At 37.8% G+C, this 24,621-nt stretch overlaps 1 protein-coding gene across 1 annotated transcript in view; it reads right to left on the bottom strand.

Moving 5' to 3' along the window:
• Window positions 1–24,621, bottom strand: part of R3hcc1l (R3H domain and coiled-coil containing 1 like) — a 97,315-nt gene that overhangs the window by 30,573 nt on the left and 42,121 nt on the right. Inside the window, exon 2 of the mRNA XM_004669891.2 lies at window positions 9,033–10,822. Within this exon, the coding sequence (XP_004669948.2) occupies window positions 9,033–10,808 (1,776 nt within the window). The 5' untranslated portion in view covers window positions 10,809–10,822. The remainder of the gene's footprint in view (window positions 1–9,032; window positions 10,823–24,621) is intronic.

Here is a 24,621-nt window from a genome sequence, read left to right on the forward strand (position 1 = left end):
CTCCAATGAATATTTTTGGCATTTTTGTCAAATATCAGGTGGCTGTAGCTACCCTAACTTATATCTGGGTCCTCTATTCTGTGTTGATCAACATGTCTGTTTTGTGCCAGAACAATGCTGTTTTTGTTACTATGGCTCTATAATATAGGTTAAAATCAGGCATGGTGATACCACCAGTCTTATTTTTGTTGTTCAAAATTGTTTTAGATATCTGAGGTTTTTTATGCTCCCAAATGAATTTTTATATCATTTTTTCTATTTCCATGAGGAATACCATTGGAATTTTGATGGGGATTGCATTAACTGTGTAGATTGCTTTTAGTAAGGTAGTCATTTTCATAATATTGATTCTCCCAATCCAAGAACAAGGGATGTCTTTCCATTTCCTAGTGTCTTCTGCAATTTCTCGCTTGAGTGTTTTAAAATTTTCATTATCGAGATCCTTTACTTCCTTGGTTAAATTTATTCCATGGTACTTTATTATTTTTTATGTAATTGTGAATGGGAGTGTTCCTCTGATTTCATCCTCTGTGTGTTTATTGTTAAAGTATAGGAAGCTTTAATATTATACTTAGCATAGCCATGGTAGGAGGCAGAATAATGATTTCTGCAAAGCACATCCTAATTGCTGCAACATGTGAAAATCCCACATTATGCAGCATCAGTGAGTTAAGGTGGCAGATTTAAAGTACTAATAAGCTGATCTTAAAACAGGAAAATTATTTATGTTGACCTAATGTAATCATAAGCATCCTTAAAAATTGAAGAAATCAGAACCAGAAGAATCAGTATCCTGAGTGATATGACATGAGAAAGACCAATGCTAGCTTTGCAGATAATAGGGGATCATAAGCCAGGGAAAGTGAGGTCCCTAGCTGCTGAAAAGAAGGAAAAAGCAGATTCTTCCTTACAGCCTCAAGAACAGAACACAGCAATGCCAACATGCTGATTCTAGTCCAATAAGGGCCCCCTTTTGGACTTCTGATTTCTAGAACTGTAAGAACATAAATTTGTGTTGTATTAAGCCACTAAGTTTCTCATAATTTATTTCTATAGTGATGCAGGATTTGGAGGTTCAAGTGGGTCCGCCAATGAATGAACTCCTAGTGTGGGTTCTGTCCTACCTTTAATGAAGTACTGATAAAGGACTGACTCAGGGAAGATAAATTATGAATTATTAAGTTCAGTTAGGGAGAAATCACAAATTGTGGAGTTTAAGAAATACTCTCATGTGGAAACACTGAATTTAATATGGTTCCTTTAAGGTTTTGGGGAAAGACTGGAGTAGAGCCACAGACACAAGGAGAGGAGTTAAATTGAAGCTTTCAAAGACTGAGGTAGAGCCACAAGCACGTAGAGGGGAGTTCAACATGCTTTCAAGGGAAAATGTCAAAGCAGAGATCAAGAAATTCAGAGGAGAAATGAGTGATACACTCATGGTTATCCTGAGTTTAAGGAAAGTACACAGGTAGCAGGCCTGGAGTTAGTTATAGCACCACATTGTAGATCTAGAGTGTAAGGGGAATATGCATATGACAGATTCAGAGAATAGATAAAAATCATGCATGTAATCAAAGTGAGAAGTTACCCCAAACTATATAGCAGAGGCAAGCAGAAATGATCCCCCAGACCAAGAAACTGTATTGTATCCTCCCTCCTCAAGGGGGAAGCCAGACCCACGTGTATCCAAGCAGACATGAGAGAGAATCTAGAGAGCTCCGCAAAGCAGAAAAAGGCCTAGGCAAGAAGATGATAGCTTCTATGTGCAAGGGGAAGACCCAGTTAGTTTGTAAATTTGGAGGGCAGATCCCAAAGCCAGCCCACCTGGGCCTTTTATCTAGGTAGTGTGCTAGACTGCAGACAGCAGGGGGCACTGCAGACAAATGCTGATCAGCCATGAGTTCCATTTCTAACAAGAGTTCCATTCTTATGTGGGCAAGGTGGCGCCTGCTGGTTCTCTCTGGGCCTCAATCTGTAACTGAAACTGCTTAAAGAAGCTAGCTTTCCCCTGCGCGCCTTAAGTAGCAATAAGAATCTAATATACTACCTTCTTTGCTTCAACTCATTCTATTAGTTAGATCACATCACAACCAAAGAGTAACAGTCACCAAGTCTGTACACTTCTTTTACTTCTTCCCTACTGACCTGAGTACTTCATCTTAGAAGCATACATCTCAATATTACAATCTCCATGACAGACTCAAATATCATCAGGACTATGAACCATTCTGCAAATATTCCCCAATTTGTATAAATCTGCATTGTCCTCTGTACTTCTATGTCACTTAACTCATTTGTACTTTTATAGTACTCATTACACAACTTCTATCATAGCTAGACCTCTTCAATCTTATCCTGACTCCCTAACCATCCAATCCAACAATGTGATGTAATAATGAGGTATGTTTCAGGTGATCATTTATTGACTCCAGTCCAGAAAACAAATGTGACATCTATTCCTCTCCTATGAATGAAATATATGGCACATGACTATACAAAAAGGGACCAAATCCTAAACTTACATGAGCCTGGACCTGGTTTTATTCAGACAGTGCTGAACTTAGAAAGTTGCTATGTGTTTACTGAACAGTGTAAACACACTGCAGATCACATTGAAAGTTAGGAGGAAAACTGAGTGTGGTGGATTGATTCAGGTTTCTCCCATAAACTTAAGTGTTGAGATGCTAGGTTCCCAGCTGATGGAATTAAAGCCTCCTAGAGTCAGAGTATTGTTGGGGGTGGGCTTAGAGGTATTATAGCCAATTTCCCCTTGCCAATGTTTGGCATAGTCTCCTGTTCCTGTTGTCCACCTGATGTTGGTGATGAGGTGATGTCTACCCTCTGCTCATGCCATCATTTTCCTCTGCCATCACGGAGCTTCCCCTTGAATTTGTAAGCCAAAATAAACCTTTTTCCCCACAAGCCGCTCTTGGTCAGGTGATTTTTGCCAGCAATGTGAATCTGACTGCAACACTGAGGTAACGAGATTATGTTTTCCTTCTTTCCAGTTTGCTTCTAAAGGCTAGATGGACAGATCTCACTGAAGTAGAATGGCAAAACTAACCACTAGACTGTAATACTAAAAACTAAGTCAAGCAGAGGAACACTAGACCTTTGAATCTTCTCAAACTAGTCCTGATGGCTTAACTCAGGTACGGTGATGACATACAGTGACAGTAACTGCCCATGAAACCTAAATAAAATTTCAAATCTGACAAAGTTGTCATTTCCTGCCATTCTGCTTCTTAATTCCTCTCCAACCCAATACATGTCTTCCTTGCACAAAACTTTGGCTACCCAAATTCATGCATCATATGCAGGATTGCTCTGCCATAAAACAAGTTTTCCTGCTTAGTTACTTTAGAGAGTATTAGTCTTGCCAATCTATTCCTCTTTGCAACAGGATGTAGGCGTGTATGTGTGTGTGTATGCATGTATGTATGTATGTGTGTATATATACATACACACATGTTGCAGTCAGGTTTGCAATGTTGGTAGAAATCACCCAACCAAGAGCAGCTTGTGGGAAAGAGAGGTTTATTTTGTCTTACAGGTTCGAGGGGAAGCTCCATGATGGCAGGGGAAACTACAACATGAGCAGAGGGTGTACAACACCCCCTCACCAACATCAGGTAGACAACAGCAATAGGAGAGTGTGCCAAGCTCTGGCAAGGGGAAATTGGCTATAATACCTCTAAGCCCACCCCCAACAATACTCTGACTCTAGGAGGTGTTAATTCCCAAATCTCCATGAGCTGGGAACCTAGCACTCAGAACACTTAGGTTTATGGGGAACACCTGAATCAAAACACACACCACACATAGATACATGTAAAAAACCTTTTCAGACCTACTGGTTTAAGAAGAACATTGATTGTAACTAAGGCAAACAATGTAATAACTCAAACTGCCATCTGAAGGATCAGTAATTCAGTCTTGAGACTTTAAGTCTGGTATCCACTATTGCTTGGGGATTTCCTTGATTTTTCCTTAATAATCTCAGCCTTTGGCTAATCTACTTAAAAGATCTGTATATGATTACTGATTGATATTTATATTCCCAATCTCTCTGTCCCAACCTAGGCCTCAGGCAAATCTATTAGCACCCCATACTCTAATCCCATAGCCATCACAACAGGAAAGAATTCAGAATTTAACTATCTTGAGACAATTCAATCAGGTAGGAAGATAATCTGTCACTCCTTTCCTAGCAACAGAATAACCCACTTATCAGTATTTTCTGATAAAACTGATAAAATCAATTCAAATCAAAATGCAAGATTTGATTCTCCAAAAGGTAGTACTTGTCTTATTTAACCAAGCTGTACAACAAAGTTGTTTACCAGAGAGATAGACTTCCTCTGCCATCTCTAGCCTTGCCCTTCTTTGCTACTGTCACTAAATAGAAAGTGATTTAATGGAACATACATTATGATTCAAATCACTATTGCTTCTCCATCTGCTCCAACCATACCCCACATAATACATGTCATGGAGTTCATAGAAACAAAGTACTGTTAAGGGCAGAACAGAGACTCCTCAAATGAAAGCCTTCCTTATATTGACAACATAAAACAATCTGCTTTTCTTTATGCTTGAAATGGGATCAGAATTAAAATGCTGCTGGTTTGAATGCTGCTTTGGGGGAGGGATCAGGCAACAAAGCTACAAGTGCGCAGAAAGGAAGATTTTTAATTTTCGAAGTAACTTGGTTTTTGAAAAAAAAAAAACCTGGGATCTACTTAATGCTCCTTTTTGAACCACAGAGCTCTAGTCATAGTCTATCAATAGACTGGACAGAGTAGATAATTTAATCAGACTTGTCATTACATTAGAAGATACAACATCTGGAAGATGAGTCTATAAATTCCCACTGTAGCAGTCAACACTATATCAATTCAGAAATTTTTCTAAAAATATAAATTATAAATCTGCTGAGATTGGCTGGACCTAATAAAAGACACTGAAAAATGTAAACAGTAAGAGAAAGGTAAGAGAGTACATGGAAATTATAAAAGCAACAGAAAATAAATTAAGAACTCAGAACAATATAGAAGAGAACTATAATCTCTTGCTTAACTCCAAGGTTCACCAACATGAAAACTACATTAAATATGTTAGCCCTGAGATATCTAGTTTCTTTATGGAGCATTTGTCTACATCAGACAATCAAAAGCATTAGTATATCTTATGGTTGTTTTAGTCATTATTTTGTATTAATTATTCTTCATATTGCTAGGCTTAGCAATATACTATAATGTTTTTTCTCTAAATAAAAATGTAACAGCTGGGGAGTTGGCTCAGTCAGTACAGTGTTTGTTATACTTGAGTTCAGACCTGCAGCCCCCATATCAATGTCAGGTTTGGTATGATGGTATGCACTTATTTTCTGAGTGCTCAGGAGGCAGAGACGGGCCGATATCCAGGAGCAGGCTGGCTAGCTAGACTAAAATAGGTGATATCTAGATTCAGTGAGGGACTCTGTTCTTAATAAAGTTGAGGGGTGGGGGAGATACCTCAGTAGATAAAGCACTTGGGTGCAAGAATTAGGACTGGAGTTCATATCCCCAGCACACCCATAAAAGCTGGACATAGTAGTATGTCTATAATCCTAGCCTGTCTACAGAAAAAGTGAAGTCAAAGACATGAGAATGGGAACCCCATGGGCCAGGCAACCTGACAAACACAGCAAGCACCTCAAGGTAGAAGGTAAGACTGACATCTATAGTTGTCCTCTGAGCTCCACACATGCACATGAATACACACACACACACACACACACGATTAAAAACAAACAAACAAACAAACAAAAAGGGACTAGGGTGATGGCTCAGGTTAAGAGCACTTGCCACTTAAACATAAGGACCTAAGAGAGCCTGAGACCATAGTTCCCTAGCACCCATGTAAAAAGCCAGGTGACCACACATCTGTAACCCAATTCTACAGTGAGGGTGGGGGAAGCAGAGACTGGAGCATTGGTGGGGTTTGCTGATCAAAAACTGCAAGTCCAACTCCATTGTATTTTTCTTTTTCCATGGTTACAAAAAGTTAGCAGCTAGTCTGCAACAAAAGGACTTCTCAAATGAAAGGTTTAAAACACAGGAGACACTTACCTACTTAACTCTATCAAAAAGTTCAAATCAAGACCAGATATGGCTAATGAAAGTGCCAGATGCCAACATCTACTGACAACATCAATGTTGGGCTGCAGGGACCCCAAGAGCTCCCCACTCATAAACTGGCTGACAAGCACAGGAGGCAATGGGGGCTATGGAAGTTCTTTCCTAGATTATGATAATTCATGTGATTTTGAACAAACAGAGGGCTAAAAGAAGTTATGCTAATATCCATTTCTTATCGGTTACCAACTTTAGTTTCTGGGCATTTCATATTACAACTTTAGGAGATTAAATGTAAGCTTTGAAAAATCATTCGGATTTGCAGTTCTGAGGGCTCACTAATGATGTACCAATAGTGAGCATACCCTATACTCTACAGCATACCTTCCTGTCTATTAGAAGCATTAGATATGTCTCCACGTCTAGCCACTAGCAACAAATAAACAGGCCAACTGGGAAAACAGCCAAAAAACTTAGCTTGGAAAACTTTCAAGGTAGATAAGCACTCTGCGTTAGCATTTAATAAAGTATGTTTGTGCAATATAAATAATAAACTAAGAGTAAAAGTCAACAAAGGCTATTAATATTATTGAATTTGTGGCATCTTTCAAAAAGCAGAAGAGAATATAGTTTAGAGCTGGATCTGCTACCTGCATTTAAAGCCTCTCTCCCTCTTTTCTGTTCTCATTGCATCCTCACCCCTTAAAATAGACCCCCACCACTCACACTTAAGCACTTCCAAAGACAAGTAAGACTAACTACCTTCAGCTTAAAACACCCCATACTGTTTCCCGACCATTCCCAGCTTAAGTCCTGCCAATGTCCTCTTTCACTATGTAACTATGATCCTCAAAATACTGAATTAACTGCCATGGTTCTTTTGTACCTAGACTTGAAAACCAAGCTGCATGCCTGAACTACCCTCCTCTAAAACAAATGATCCCTAAGAACTGAGTTCTAGAAATGTTTTAAAAGCCCCTGGAGGATACTGGGGCATCAAACCTGAGGTCATTAAGCTTTGCAGACAAGCACCTTAACTTCTGAGCTCTCTCTACAGCCCAGAGAGTAATTTTTTAGCTATGAGCTGATCACCAACTGTGATTCCCTTCTTCCATTTTGATATATATTTAAGTTTGTGTGGATCTCTAAGCAGAGAATGTCAAACTTTATATGCTTCATAATCACCTGGAAAAGTTAACAGATTGTTAGGCTAAAGAGTGTGCAATTTGGGCTGGAGAGATGGCTTAGCGGTTAAGCGCTTGCCTATGAAGCCTAAGGACCCCAGTTTGAGGCTCAGTTCCCCAGGTCCCACATTAGCCAGATGCACAAGGGGGCGCACGTGTCTGGAGTTCGTTTGCACAGGCTGGAAGACCGGGCACGCCCATTCTCTCTCTCTCCCTCTATCTGTCTTTCTCTCTGTGCCTGTTGCTCTCAAGTAAATAAATAAATAAAAATTTTAAAAAAATAAATAAAAGAAGAGTGTGCAATTCAAAGACATTCCTAGGCAATACTCAAGCTGCTGACCCAAGTCTCATATGCTGGGAACCACTGCCTTTGTGAATCTAAAGAAAGCTACAGGGAAATGTACTGCACATATGCAACTTTGCATGTAAACTCAAAAGGTTCATGGACACTCAGTCACAGTTAATCTCAGTTCTATATTCCATTCTGAGGAATGTTACGATAGTTCTTGAATAAGAGTAGGAATTACTCATTTATACTAATAATAAAACTCAGTGTATAAACACCTTAATACTAAATTCAGTTCTGTCTCATGAGGTTCTTTCACAAGCACGTGATAATCTTTCAATACTTGTAGATTAATTCTCAGAAAGAAACTCATCACTTTGCATCTAAAAAGCTCTTTAGAATGGGTCAAACATGGGCTGGAGAGATGGTTTAGTGGTTAAGCACTTTCCTGTGAAGCCTAAGGACCCCAGTTCAAGGCACGATTCCCCAGAACCCACATTAGCCAGATGCACAAGGGGGCACACGCATCTGGAGTTCATTTGCAGTAGCTGGAGGCCCTGGCGTGCCCATTCTTTCTCTTTCCCTCTCTCTATCTGCCTCTTTCTCTCTCTGTCGCTCTCAACTTAATAAATAAAAATGAACAGAAAAAATTAAAAAAAAAAAGAATGGGTCAAACAAAACCATTCAGGTGAGAAGACAATCTGGTGGAAAGAACATAAAGGTATATACAACAGAACAAGATTGAAATCCTGATTCTGTCTTTCCTAAGGGTATATGGCTACTAAACTTTGAGCTGAGGATTTTATAAACAAATCATTTTCTCCTTTCAGACAAAGGTTATATGACCCCACAATAAGAAATGAAGATGAAGTGGCCCCACTGTTTAAAACCAGTGTTGTAATTTATAATAAAGAAATACTAGATAGAAAAAAATGTATTTATGTATTTAATGAACTCTAGCTGGTCAGCATGTCTGCTACTTACTTCTATTTTCTATGTATATTCAATAGTCACCTATTCTACAATTTAACTCAGTATAAGCTTCTTTAAAAATAGCTATACTCTCTATATTTTATACTATATGATCAAGCTATAAATTATTTCCTGCCCCAAAATGGCTCATGTAAAACATCTTATCAATACACATGTGGAAACTTTTTTGAAGTTCCCCTATATAATGGGTAACCACAATCTATTAAACTCATATTCAATAATATCTCTTGGGAATTGGTGATTAAAATATGGCTAAAGTTTATATGTTTTAATTTTCATGCGTCTACCAGATATTCCTTTCTCAATCTATAATCCCACTAGGCTATTGCATGAACTCTTAAATGCAAATAAATGTGTGAAGGTACACAATGCCTATCAAAATTACCGCTGAATCTAGACGTCCCAAAGTTAAAAACTGTCTAAACATCAAGTAATGTCAACTGAACATACCTCTTGTAGAAGACGTGGATCTATACAGTCACCATCATCATTAAACATAGATTCCCAGCTCTCCTCAGTAGCAGGACTTCCTTGTACATAAGTTGTTTCAGCTGCCTTTTGTTCTATAGCTGTTTCTACAGATGATTCTCTATCAGAAAATGGCATAGCAAGTTGCATACTGTCTGAGTCAACTTCTTCTGTTTTGAACTCTTCAGCAGCTCTTAATTCATGCAATGCCTCTGTTGTATCACCTGTACTATCCGCATCATTGCCCAAGGCACTGTCCAAAAGTACTTTTGTCCCTTCTGACACACTCCGTTCAGAGTCCCAAAAAGTGTTACAATTACTATCAGCAATCTTCTTTATAGTCAGAGGGAAAGCACAATCTGACAAGCTCTCTATCAAGTTTTCTGTTGACTCTATAAAACCAGATGAAATACTCTCAGCATAACTATCTGAGCAAGCAGTCAGGCTGCTAACATTGTCAGAGTCATTGTCACTTTCAGCTACATGAAGAGGGGCTGCATTGGCACGCATCCCAGTATGTTGTGATAAACTGCTTCCGTCACTACATGTCTCATCAGATTCTCTAGCTCCAACTATGCAAGGGCTACCTAGAGTATTATGAGCATATGCTGTACCTGCAATGTGCATCAAACATGCTTTACTGGTAGTATCACCGATACTCTTAGATTCATTACCTGTATCTGTTTCATGAGCAAGGACAGCTGCATAAGAAGGCTCATGCTTTATATCTAACTCATCAGCTGTGTTGTGATCACTTTCACATTCTCGAATCATTGTTGGATCAATAATGCCGACCACAGCCACTTTATGAGAGATGAGACTCACCATCTCAGGAATAGAATCTACATCTTTCTGACCTGTGACGGAACCTGTCCTGTTGGCTACACCCTCTACATCCTCAGCTTCAAAGTCTATACCAGTTTGACCAATGATACTATCTGGACTTCCAGAAACAGAAACAGAGGTGAGACTTCCATTGCTGAGCTTTGGCATTCCATCTGATGCTTCCATACTTTCTTGTATGATTTCAGAATCAGAATTTAGTTGTACTGGTATAATCATACTTTCTGGTTTTACAGTAGTAAAAACTCTAGGAAGCTGGGAAACTATCCCCACAACATTGGCCTCAGTTTCAATTCTGTTTTCCAAATTTCCGTTTTCAAAAGATTCCCCACTTAGTTCACACCGACTGAAATCACAGAGATCCTCATTCTGTAATGATTTGTTTACAGCCTGAGCATCACTGATTTCTGAGTGAGGCTGGGATATGAGCACCCACTCTTGTACTGTCACATTTGCAGTTTCAACTCCCAAACACTCCACTTCCTTTGGTTTAAAATGTCTTTGTAAAGGTTCACTATATACACTCCCAGCACTGGGAGCTCTTTGCTGGTGTTCTTGAGGTGACACATCTTTGGGTTCTGTAGTTCTTCTCTTAGTACAAAGCCTATCTCTACTCCTTTTTTGAAGACATGTGTCTTTCCTTAATTTTGATGACAATTTCTTTCCCTCCCTATCATTATACTCCTTTTTATCAGGATTAACACTTAGTCCTTGAGGCTCAGATTTGTCTGCCAAGATCTCCTTTTGGGAAAGATAGCCTTCCTTTTGTTTCTGTACTTCAGAGTGAGGAGGCCCAGAGCTTTTTTCCTTGTCCCTTGTCTGGAGGAGAGCAGCACCCCTTCTAGCTTTAGGTACATAAAGTGCCATGTCAGGCCTTTTGGTTCGAACTCTGCATCTCTCCACTTCTTGCTGCATAGCACCACTTCAATCTGAAAAAAAGAAAACAGATTACCAAAACCTAATTATAATACATTGAACTAAGAAAAAATTTAAAGACTAGGTAGGAGACCTACTGATCCATCCTATAGGAATAGTTGATTTCTTTTTTTTTAAAAAAGTAAAACCTGCATAACATAATGCAATCAGGTGTGCAACTAAGGAAAGTAAATCTACAGACCTCATGAGATTATGAGTTTAGTCCAAATATACTTTTTCTTCATACTTCCCAAAGCCACTGATGTCTATCTTCCAAATTTTCTCTTTTTAAACTTAAAAATAGATTATGTGGACAGTGATAGGCACACACCAAATTCTCATCTCCATAGGCTAAAACCTTAGATTTTTATGAAGAGTATATCCAAGGAGGATCCCAAAAGTCATACTTGACCAACATAAATAATACACATAAATAATATTTACAAATAACTTGAATGTTAGCCATATAATATAATTGTCAAGGGATGCTCCCTAGAAAAATATACATGTGAATTATGATTTTGTACACAGAAAAGTCTGGTGATGAAAGGCACTGAATCAATTACCCTGATCTGTGTGTATGTATAGAAATGTTAAATAGAACTCCTTATGCATATAAATTCCTTTCTGTTAACTAAAATAGAAACACAATTTTATGGGCTACAAAGATGGCTTAACAGTTAAGGTGCTTGTCTGCAAAGCTTAACGAACCTGGTTCAATACCCCAGTGCCCACATAAAGCCACATGTACAGAGTGGCACATACATCTGGAGTTTGTTTGCAGCACCAAGAAGCCTTGACACATCCATTCTTACTATGTCTGTCTCTCTGTGCTTGCAAATAAATATTTTAAAAATACAATTGTGTCAAGCATGGTAGTACATGCCTTTAATCCAGCATTCTGGAGACTGAAGGAGGAGGATCACTGTGAGTATAAGGCCCCCAGAGACTACAGAGTAAATTCCAGTTCAACCTGGGCTAGAGTGAGAACCTAACTCAAAAAACCACACACATACAAAAAAATTTTTTTTTATGAGAAAGAAAAGTATGTTTCCACTATAGCTTAAGCATTCCTAATCTGAAAACTAAAATTCCAAAATGGTCCAAAATATAAAATCTTTTCAGTGACAAGTTGGCACTCAAAACTGGATTTTGAAGCTTTTAGAATTTCAGATTTTTGGATTAGTAATGTTCAACCAGTAAAGCCTATAAAGACATTCCAGAATCCAACAAAATCTGAACTTTGAAATACTTCTAGTAAAAAGCATTTCAAATAAGGGAAACTCAGCCTGTAATAGTCAAGTGACCTACTCTAAAATTTCTGTTTCCAATAGTAATAAAGTAGATCCCAGTAGATGAAAGAATGTAATGTAACACAAGAAAATAAGCCAACTCATACTAGTAACTTCCTGACTGACAGCATCCACTACCATTGTTAGACAAAATTTAACAATGGGGCTGGAGAGGTGCCTTAGTGGTTAAGGCAACTGCCTGAGAAGCCTAAGGGCCCATGCTACTCACCAGATCCCAAGTTAGCCCGATGCACAACACTGAGGCAAGTGCAAAGTTGTACAAGCCCACTAGGTGGCATAAGTGTCTGAAAATCGATTTCAATGACTGAAGCCCTGGCACACCAATTCTCTGTCTCTCCTCTCTCTATGTCTGTCTGCCTGCCTCTCTCTTTCTCTCTCTCACTTGCTTGCTCTTTCTGAAAATAAAAATAATAAAAAAATTTAACAATGAAGAAATTTAGTAGATTAAATCAACTTTTATCTACTACCTACTAAACACAAGGGAACCTGCTAAGCAATTTCATAATGAGTTATTCCTTTTGCTTTCAAACAAGTGCTGTGAAGTAGAAAAGATATTAAAACAAAGAGAAGAAAATACTATATACAGCACATATACCTATTATTACTATTTCACAGCATATTTCAAAGAAAAGAGATACTGAGAATAAAGAAGGGAAGGCTAATGAATTATTTACACATTCCTAGATCCCTACAAGTTCCTCTGATCCAGAATATTTTCTTTTATTTTTTTTTAAATTTTTTATTTATTTATTTATTTGAGAGCGACAGACACAGAGAGAAAGACAGGTAGAGGGAGAGAGAGAGAATGGGCGCGCCAGGGCTTCCAGCCTCTGCAAACGAACTCCAGATGCGTGCGCCCCCTTGTGCATCTGGCTAATGTGGGACCTGGGGAACCGAGCCTCGAACCGGGGTCCTTAGGCTTCACAGGCAAGCGCTTAACCGCTAAGCCATCTCTCCAGCCCCAGAATATTTTCTTTTAAACAGCTAAAGATATACCACACTATGTCTGTATCTCTGGTCCTCTTTTCATTTGTTTGTTTAAGATAACACTGGATCTCCCTATGCAGCCTAGGCTGAACTGGATCTTGCTACCTTGCCCAAGATGACCTTAAGATTCTCCTGTTTCAGCTGTCCCAGTACTGCGATTACAGATCTGTACCACCACACCTGGACTCCCCACTTCTATTTTGATCTCTTAACATCTAGTCCAACATTCTTAATGAATATTCTATCTTTCCTATGTGGATAGTAATATCTTAATAACAAGCAATACCCCATTTTTCAAAAATGTTTAACTTGCAGCCAGGTGTGGTGGTGTATGCCTTTAATCGCAGCACTCGGGAGGTAGAGGTAGGAGGACTTCCATGAGTTCGAGGCCACCCTGAGACTCCATAGTGAATTCCAGGTCAGCCTGGGCTAGAGTGAGAACCTACCTGGAAAAAAAAACAAAAAAATTTTAAAAAAGGTTTAACTTTTTAAAGTTAGACATACTGAGATACAATAAACATTGTGTATAATGATTTCAATTAGTGAAGCATCTATCAATATATACAATAATGGAAATGAACTTCTAGACACAAAACATAAGAAGTGAATTATCTCAGATAACTTACAAGGGGACTTACAAGTGATTAAATGACAAAAAAGTGATGAGTAGAAGTGAATTCACAGCAGGATTAAGGATAATTATAGATTTTTCCCCTCTACCCTTTGAAATTCAATATTTTATATAGCCATTAGATACAAGCAATAATTAAACTCTTATCAAATATACAACTGACACCAAACTGAAGGAATAAGTCAGCCTGGGCTAAAGTGAGAGCCTACCTGGGGGGGGAGGGATAAAACAGGCTGGGCATGGTGGTGCACGTCTTTAATCCCCGCACTTGGGAGGCAGAGGTAAGAGGATCACTGAGAGTCTGATGCCATCCTGAGACTACAAAGTGAATTCCAGGTGCTAGAGCGAGACACTGCCTTGAAAAAACAACAACAAAAAAAAAAAGATAAAACAGCACAGCACACAGATTTAGCTTCTGTATAATCTGTGCAAAGAAGTATCTGAAGGTTTTTACAATCAGCCACAAGGTCAAAAAAAAAAAAAAAAAACAACTGGGCTGGAGAAATGGCGTAGCGGTTAAGCGCTTGCCTGTGAAGCCTAAGGACCCCGGTTCGAGGCTCGGTTCCCCAGGTCCCACGTTAGCCAGATGCACAAGGGGGCGCACGCGTCTGGAGTTCGTTTGCAGAGGCTGGAAGTCCTGGCGCGCCCATTCTCTCTCTCTCCCTCTACCTGTCTTTCTCTCTGTGTCTGTTGCTCTCAAATAAAAAATAAATAAATAAATAAATAAATAAATAAAAATAAAAATAAACTGGGATGAGGATGCTTGAGAAAGCAACACATTCATAGAGTATAGAAAGAATGCCATGGAATTTATGATTTAAAAAAAAAATAAAGGAATGCCTTTGCCCAAAAAAGTTTATATGAAAACATTACAGCTAACTTTATATCTGAAATACTGGTTGTTTCACAAAAGAGACATTCTCTTTGTGTGTCTATGCCTCTGTGTTTCTCCAAAAGTCAGTTACCAGAATCAACCACAATTAAAGGAAAACAAAGTTGAACTCAATATAATAAAAAAAAAAAAAGCAAAAGGACTATGGAGATGGCTTAGTGGTCAATGTGTTTGCCTGCAAAGGCAAAGGACTCAGGTTCAATTCCCCAGGACCCATATAAGCCAGATGCACAGGTGGCGCATGCATCTGAAGTTCATTTGCAGCGGCTGGAGGACCTGGCACACCCATTCATATTCTCTCAATCTCTCTCTCTCTCAAATGGAAAAATATAAAAAAGGATATTTAAAAAAAAACTTTATTTCTAGTTTTCTCATCTATTATCTAATAAGCACTGCTTCTAAAATTTGAATAAAGCCTAAATGACTGACATACACTACAGAAAGCATTTGTGTCACTGTGTGTCTGGCTACATGGGACTTAGAGAATAGAACATGTGTTCTTAGGCTTCACAGGCAAGCACCTTAACTACTAAGCCATCTCTCCAGCTCTCACTGTGGCATTTTTTTAAACAAATTTTTTCTTGTTTCCCTTTCCTTCTATTCTCCCTCACTCCTTCAACTCCTCCCTTCCCAGTAGCGTTCTTAAATTTATATCCCATGTGCTTCCTTTTGCACCCCTACACAATATGCTGTGTTCCCTTCCAGTGGTCTCCTGTCGAGTTCCATAACTTAATATACTCACTCTTGCATACAAACATTAAAAATCAGGATCTGGGCTGGAGAGGTGGCTTAGCAGTTAAGATGCTTGCTTGCAAAGCCTAAAGACCCAGGTTTGATTACCGAATATCCATATAAGCCAGCTACAAACAGTGGTGCATGTATTTGGAATTCATCTGCAGTGACTAGAGGCCCTGGTGTGTCCATTCGCGAGCGCGCGCTCTCTCTCTCTCTCTCTCTGCCTCTTTCCCCCTCTCTCACACACAAATAAATAAATCATTTTTTTTTAAATCAGGATCTGCATATAAGAGAGAACGTGAGATTTTGTCTTTCTAGGTTACCTCCCTTAAAATATTCTCCAGTTCATTCATTTCTCTGCAAATTATATAGCTTCATTTTTCTTTGCAGCTGATTAAAATTCCATTGTATGTATGTACTACATTTTTATTATCCATTCATCAGTTGATGGGTATCTAGGCTGATTCCATTTCCTAACTATTGTAAATAGATCAGCAATGAACAAGAATATACAAGTGTCTCAGTCAAAAGATATATATTCCTTTGTGTATATGGTCAGGAGTGGCATATCTTAAAATTATTATATGCTGTGGTGACTGGTGAACCTGAATCTTATTTTCTTCATAGACTATATATCAAAATGCTATTTATTTTATTGTATTTATGAGAGAAAGAGAGCAAGAAGAAGAGACAGAATAGGCAAACTAGGACCTCTACCACTGCAATCGAACTCCAGGCGCATGAGCCATCTTGTATGCATGCATCACCTTGTGCATTTGGCTTATGTGGGTATTGGAGATTCAAACCTGGGGCCTTAGGCTTCACAGACAAGTGCCTTAGCCACTAAGCCATCTCTCCAGCCCCATTAATGTGACTGACTTCTTTCCTTAAGTGGAAAAATGCTTTTTTTAAAAAAAAAAAATGGAAGAATATATCTTCATTTTTAAGTTATTCAAAATAGTAAAGACAATACACATTTACATTAGCAGCATTTTCCCCATCACTGTACACTCTAGATAATAAATAATCAAGCCTGGATTTATGGCATCTGTCAATTTCAGCACTATTTTAAGTAGTTCTTACCTTTTAAAAATGTAATGGATTTAATACTAAGCCTATGTACTTAAGATTTTTAATAATGACTATATTTAATAATCAGTTTATAAAATTCCAAGAATTTCAATACTAGCTCTCAAGTCAGTAAGAGATGCTGTCATGCACCAATGGCTGTGATCAAACTTTTCAAAACTTAAAGACACAAAAAAGAAGAGTATCCCCATCTTGTGGACTTTTGAGATATTGTCACTTTAATTTAGAGCTTTCTCAGATTTTTATGAATTTCTTTTACAACTTAATATAGAACACTGAATACTGGAAGAAATAGGGTTACACTGTTGTTTTGTTTCATTTTGTTTTTAAGTATCCTGTGAGACCCTATATAAAAAATATTTTAATGTATCTTGGATTTAATTTTTCCAACTTAGCATTCTTCATAGTATTTGATGTCTTCCTACCACCATGCCGACTCACTATCACACACACTTTTAACACTTTTCACAATACTGTAAAGGCTTTTACCAATCCTAGTTTGCTTCTTAATTGGAGGAAAGAATTTAGGTTATTCTGCACTTTGAACCTAATTTATTCCAAAAAGACCATCAGAAAGCAATTCTGATCAAAAGACTAAGAAGTCAGATTTCTTTATGATATAGGTCAGTCAATTACAAATCATGTCTTTAAAACATTTTAAGCGCAATTATTTTTTCTACAGTAACTTTTGAATACTGGGATCATACCTGAGTACCTTTCCATCACCTTCTACTGTTTCAAAGTCTCCTTGTGAAAATACTAATAAATACCTTTAAGGGGCTGGAGAGATGGCTTAGTGGTGAAGGAGCTTGCCTGCAATGCCAATGGACCCAAGTTCAATTCCCCAGGACCCACGTAAGCCAGATGTACAAAGGTAGTGCATGCATCTGAAGTTCATCTGCAGTGACCAAAGGCCCTGGCATGCCCATTCTTTCTCCCAATCTATCTGCCTCTTTCTCTTAAATAAAATAAATTAATTAATTAAAATATAAATACCTTTAAGTATTTCTCTGATCCATTTGCATGGGAATTGAATGAACAGACAATAAATCAGGCTTTTATAGTCACACAATGGAATGTCAACAATGCTTGTCTAAACATAGATCTCTCGTGGGCTGGAGAGATGGCTCAGTGGTTAAGGCGTCTGCTTGCAAAGCTAAAGCACCCAAGTTTGATTCCCCAGGACACACTTAAGCCAGACACACAAGAGGCACATGCATTTGGAGTTCATTTGCAGTGGCTATAAGCCCTGGTATGTCCATTCCCTCTTTGTCTGTCTCTTTGCTCGCTCTCTCTACTTGAAAATAAATAAATAAATGATTATTTCTCAAAAAGTTAAATAATAAGGAATCAAACAAGCCAATCAAAAAATGGGCTATGGAGCTAAATAGAGCATTCTCAAAGGAAGAAATACAAATGGCATATAAGCATCTAAAAAAATATTCTACTCACTAGTCATCAGGGAAATGCAGATTAAAACTACATTGAGATTCCATTTCACTCCTGTCAGATTGGCCATCATCATGAAAACAAATGATCATAAATGTTGGTGAGGATGTGGAAAAAGAGGAACCCTTCTACACTGCTGGTGGGAATGCAATCTGGTCCAGCCATTGTGGAAATCAGTGTGGAGGTTCCTAAAACAGCTAAAGATTGATCTACCATACGACCCAGCTATAGCACTCCTAGGCATGTATCCTAAGAACTCATCTCATTTCCTTAGAAGTACGTGCTCAACCATGTTTATTGCTGCTCAATTTATAATAGCTGGGAAATGGAACCACCCTAGATGTCCCTCAAGTGATGAGCAGATAATGAAGATGTGGCACATTTATACAATGGAGTTCTTCTCAGCGGGAAAGAAAAATGAAGTTATGAAATTTGCAGAAAAATGGATGGACCTGGAAAGGATTATACTAAGTGAGGTAACCCAGGCCCAGAAAGCCAAATGCCACATGTTCTCTCTCATATGTGGATCCTAGCTACAGATGACTAGACTTATGCGTGAAAATGAAAATACTTAGTAGCAGAGGCCAGTAAGTTAAAAAGGAGACATAAAGGGAAGAGAAAGGAAGGGAGGAGGGTACTTAATAGGTTGATATTGTATATATATAAGTACAATGATTGTTATGGGGAGGTAATATGATGGAGAATGGAATTTCAAAGGAGAAAGTGTGTGTGGGGGAGGGAATTAACATGGGATTTTTTTATAATCATGGAAAATGCTAATAAAAATAAATAAATAATGAGAACCCCCCCCCAAAAAAAAAGCCAGGGGATTGGGCTGGAGAGATGGCTTAGCTGCCATCTCTTAGGTACTTGCCTATGAAGCCTAAGGCCCCAGGTTCGATTCCCCAGAACCCATGTAAGCCAGATGCACATGGTGGCACATGTATCTGGAGTTTGTTTACAGTGGCTGGGGGCCCTGGCATACCCATCCTCTCTCTCTCTCTCCCTAACAAATAAAGTATGTATTTTCTTTAAAAAAATAAAAATAAACTATTTGAAAAATAAACATAGATCTCTCTTCAATTAACAACAGGGTACTGACCCTTCAAATAATGGGAATTCAACCATAAATTGACTAAATCCAGAATATAGCAAAAGCTTACTTGGGATATGTAATATTTGGCAGAATTTACCTAATGTGTGTATTAACTGTGCTTGACAAACAAATTCTCTATATTTTATTACTTTGTTAGTTTATACAAATGTGTTTTAACTAAACCATATATGTTTCTTCCACTCTTTCTGAGACAGTCTCAGTGTGTAGGTGCTTTGCTTGAACTCACCGCAAATTCTAGGCTTGTCTTAAATTTGCAATCTTCCTGCCTCACTTCTCAAGTACTTGGTTACAAAAGTATCCATATATCTTTTACCTACATTCACATACTGTTAACATTTTACCACATTTGTTTTGTCATCTGCAATTGTATGATATTCCTTCCCTCTTCCCTCCCTCACATTCTCTACCCAGGTTGAATTCTTTTTTTTTTAACTTTTTAAAGGTAAATTATAAATATCATGCTATTTGCACTACATACCTCAGAGTACATTTCCTACAAATAAAGAATATTCTTTCATTAAACTACAATAGCTACAAGTGAACAAATTGAACATTGACATTATACAATATTAATACATCTAATAAACATACTCCAGTTGTGATAGTTATCCAGTATGTCCTTTATAGCACATTTCTCTCTCTAATATAGGGTCCGGTTTAGGGGGTTAGGTACTCCAACAGTTTCTGTGTCTCTTCAGTCTCCCATAATCTGGAACATTTCCACAGCTTTGTATAACTGTTCAGGACACTGGGACACTGACATTTTGGTATCACAGCTCCCTTCTTCATCTTTTTTTTCAAGGTAGGGTTTCACTGTAGTCCAGGCTTACCTGAAATTTACTATGGAGTATCAGGGCGGCCTCAAAATCACAGTGATCCTCCTACCTCTGCCTCCTAAGTGCTGGGATTAAAGGCATGCATCACCATGACCAGTGGTATTCCTCATCTATTTTTTTTAAGTTTTCCAAAGTATTTTTTTTTAATTTTTATTAACATTTACCATGATTATAAAAAAAAATATCCCATGGTAATTCCCTCCCTCCCCACCCCCACACTTTCCCGTTTGAAATTCCATTCTCCATCATATTACCTCCCCATTACAATCATTGTAATTACATATATACAATATCAACCTATTAAGTATCCTCCTCCCTTCCTTTCTCCACCCTTTATGTCTCCTTTTCAACTTACTGGCCTCTGCTACTAAGTATTTTCATTCTCACGCAGAAGCCCAGTCATCTGTAGCTAGGATCCACATATGAGAGAGAACATGTGGCGCTTGGCTTTCTGGGCCTGGGTTACCTGACTTAGTATAATCCTTTCCAGGTCCATCCATTTTTCTGCAAATTTCATAACTTCATTTTTCTTTACCGCTGAGTAGAACTCCATTGTATAAAAGTGCCACATCTTCATTATCCACTCATCAGTTGAGGGACATCTAGGCTGGTTCCATTTCCCAGCTATTATAAATTGAGAAGCAATAAACATGGTTGAGCACGTACTTCTAAGGAAATGAGATGAGTCCTTTGGATATATGCCTAGGAGTGCTATAGCTGGGTCATATGGTAGATCAATCTCTAGCTGTTTTAGGAACCTCCACATTGATTTCCACAATGGCTGGACCAGATTGCATTCCCACCAGCAGTGTAGAAGGGTTCCTCTTTTTCCACATCCCCGCCAACATTTATGATCATTTGTTTTCATGATGGTGGCCAATCTGACAGGAGTGAGATGGAATCTCAATGTAGTTTTAATCTGCATTTCCCTGATGACTAGTGAGTAGAACATTTTTTTAGATGCTTATATGCCATTCGTATTTCTTCCTTTGAGAATGCTCTATTTAGCTCCATAGCCCATTTTTTGATTGGCTTGTTTGATTCCTTATTATTTAACTTTTTGAGTTCTTTGTATATCCTACATATCAATCCATTATCAGATATATAGCTAGCAAAGATTTTTTTCCCATTCTGTAGGTTGCCTCTGCTTTTTTCACTGTATCCTTTGCAGTGCAAAATCTTTGTAATTTCATGAGATCCAGTGATTAATCTGTGGTTTTATTGCCTGAGCAATTGGGGTTGTATTCAGAAAGTCTTTGTCAAGGCCAATATGTTGAAGGGTTTCCCCTACTTTTTCCTCTAGCAGTTTCAGAGTTTCAGGTCTGATGTTAAGGTCTTTAATCCATTTGGACTTAATTCTTGTGCACGGCGAGAGAGAAGAATCTATTTTCATCCTTCTGCAGAAATATATCCAGTTTTCACAACACCATTTGCTGAAGAGGCTGCCTTTTCTCCAATGAATATTTTCGGCATTTTTATCGAATATCAGGTGGCTATAGCTACTTGGGCTTACATCTGGGTCCTCTATTCTGTTCCACTGATCTACATGTCTGTTTTGGTGCCAGTACCACCCTGTTTTTGTTACAATTGCTCTATAGTATAGGTTAAAATCAGGTATGGTGATACCACCAGCCTTATTTTTGTTGCTCAGTATTATTTTAGATATTCGAGGTTTTTTGTGATTCCAAATGAATTTTAGGATTGTTTTTTATATTTCCATGTGTAGATTGCTTTTGGTAAGATTACCATTTTCACAATATTGATTCTTCCAATCCAGGAACAAGCGATGTTTCTCCACTTTCTAGTGTCTTCTGCAATTTCTCGCATGAGTGTTTTAAAGTTCTTATTGTATAGATTCTTTACTTCCTTGGTTAGGTTTATTCCAAGGTACTTTATTTTATTTTATTTTATTTTATTTTATTTGATGCAATTGTGAACGGGAGTGATTCTCTGATTTCATCCTCTGTGTGTTTGTTGTTAGCATATATGAAGGCTACTGATTTCTGTGTATTTATTTTGTATCCTGTTACATGGCTGTAGGTTTTGATCAGCTCTAACAGTTTGCTAGTAGAGTCTTTAGGGTCCTTTATGTATAGAATCATGTAATCTGCAAATAATGATAACTTGATCTCTTCCTTTCCAATTTGTATCCCTTTTATGTGTGTCTCTTGCCTTATTGCTATGGCTAAGACTTCCAAAACTATATTAAATAAAAATGGGGACAGTGGACACCCTTGTCTTGTTCCTGATTTTAGTGGAAAAGCTTCCAGTTTTTCCCCATTTAGTAATATGTTCACTGTAGCCTTGTCATAAATAGCTTTTATTATATTGAGATATGTTCCTTCTATTCCCAGTCTGTAGGACTTTTATCATGAAGGGATGTTGGATTTTGTCAAATGCTTTCTCTGCATCCAATGAGATGATCATGTGATTTTTGTCCTTCAACCCATTTATATAATGTATTACATTTATAGATTTGTGTATATTGAACCATCCCTGCATCTCTGGGATAAAGCCTTCTTGGTCAGGGTGAATGATCTTTTTGATATACTCTTGTATTCTATTTGCCAATATTTTGTTGAGAATTTTTGCATCTATGTTCATGAGTTAGATTGGTCTGTAATTTTTTTTGTTCTATCTTTGCCTGGTTTTGGTATCAGGGTGATGCTGGCCTCATAGAAGGAGTTTGGTAGAATTCCTTTTTTTTTCTATTTCCTGGAAAAGCTTAAGAAGCAATGGTGTTAGCTCTTTCTTAAAGGTCTGGTAAAATTCAGGAGTGAATCCATCCGGGCCTGGGCTTTTTTTAGTTGGTAGATTATTGATAACTGTTCGGATCTCCATGTTTGTTATAGGTCTATTTAAGTGATTGATCTCATTTTGATTTAATTCAGGTAGGTTATATAAATCAAGAAAATCATCCATTTCTTTCAGATTTTCATACTTTGTGGAGTATATGCTTTTATAGTTTGTCCCTATGATTTTTTGAATTTCTCTGGAATCTGTTGTGATGTTACCTTGTTCATCTCTGATTTTATTAATTTGTGTCTCTTCTCTCTTTCTTTTGGTCAGATTTGCTAAGGGTTTATCAATCTTGTTTATCCTTTCAAAGAACCAACTCTTTGTTTCATTAATTCTTTGGATTGTTCTTTTTGTTTCTATTTCATTAATTTCTGCCCTAATCTTTATTATTTCTTCCCGTCTACTGATTTTTGGTTTGCCTTGTTCTTCTTTTTCCAAGGCTTTAAGGCGAAGCATTAGGTCATTTACTTGCAACCTTTCTAATTTCTTAATATAGGCACTCAAGGCTATAAATTTACCTCTTAGAACTGCCTTCATTGTGTCCCAGAGATTTTGGTATGTTGTGTTCTCATTCTCATTTGACTCTATAAATTTTTTGATTTCCTTCTTGATTTCTTCATTGACCCATTCATCATTTAGTAGTGTATTGTTTAGTTTCCATGATTTTGTGTATGCTCTATAGCCTTTCTTGCTACTGATTTGTAGTTTAATTCCATTGTGGTCAGATAGAATGCAACAAATTATTTCAATTTTCCTGAATTTGTTAAGATTTGCTTTGTGTCCTAATACATGGTCTATTTTAGAGAATATTCCATGTGCTGCTGAGGAGAATGTATATTCTGTAGCCTTTGGATGAAATGTCCTATATATATCTGTTAGGTCCATTCCTTCTATGACCTCATTTAGTCCAGATGCCTCTCTGTTTATTTTTTCCCGGGATGACCTGTCAATTGATGAGAGTGGGGTGTTAAAGTCACCCACCACTACTGTGTTTGGTGTTATCTGTGACCTTAGTTCTAATAGTGTTTGTTTGATGAATTTGGGAGCCCCCTTGTTAGGTGCAGATATGTTTAGGATTATAATGTCCTCCTGTTGGAGTGTGCCCTTAATCAATATAAAGTGACCTTCCTTATCTTTCTTGACTAACGTTGGACTAAAGTCTACCTTGTCAGATATTAGGATAGCAACCCCTGCTTGTTTTCTAGGCCCATTTGCTTGAAACACCGCCTTCCAAACTTTTACCCTAAGATAATGTCTATCCTTTGTAGAAAGGTAAGTTTCTTGGAGACAACAAATTGTAGGATCCTGCTTTTTAACCCAGTCTGCAAACCTATGTCTTTTGGTTGGAGAACTGAGGTCGCTGATATTAAGAGATATTATTGAAAGGTATGTATTTATGTTTGCCTTTTTTTTTTTTTTTTGTGGTTCTGGTTCTACCTGTGCTCTCTTATGTCAACTAGTTTTTGATTATTGCTTGATTTTTCTGGGTTCCTTATATGTGTGCTTTTCCTTTTCTTCAGCATGTTGGATTCTATCAAGTATTTTCTGTAGAGCTGGTTTTGTCTTCAAATACTCCTTTAACCTGCTTTTGTCATAGAATATCCTTATTTCTCTGTCTATTTGCAAGATAAAGTACCCTTGGTTGACAGTTGTTATCTTTCAGAACTTGGAATATATCACTCCAAGCCCTTCTGGCTTTTAAAGTTTGTGTTGAATAATCTGCTGTAATCCTGATGGGCTTGCCTTTGTAGGTAACTTGGTTTTTCTCTCTGACTGCTTTCAATATTTTTTCTTTGGTTTGTGTGTTTGGAAGTTTGATTATAATATGGCGAGGAGAGGTTCTTTCCGGGTTTTGTCTGGCTAGGGTTCTAAAGGCTTCCTGTATCTGCATTGGCACCTCTTTCCCTTTTTGAGGGAAATTTTCTTCTATGATTTTGTTGAAGACACCTACTATGCCTTTGGAGT

Source organism: Jaculus jaculus, chromosome 1, assembly GCF_020740685.1.
Source record: "Jaculus jaculus isolate mJacJac1 chromosome 1, mJacJac1.mat.Y.cur, whole genome shotgun sequence".
NCBI lineage: Eukaryota > Metazoa > Chordata > Mammalia > Rodentia > Dipodidae > Jaculus > Jaculus jaculus.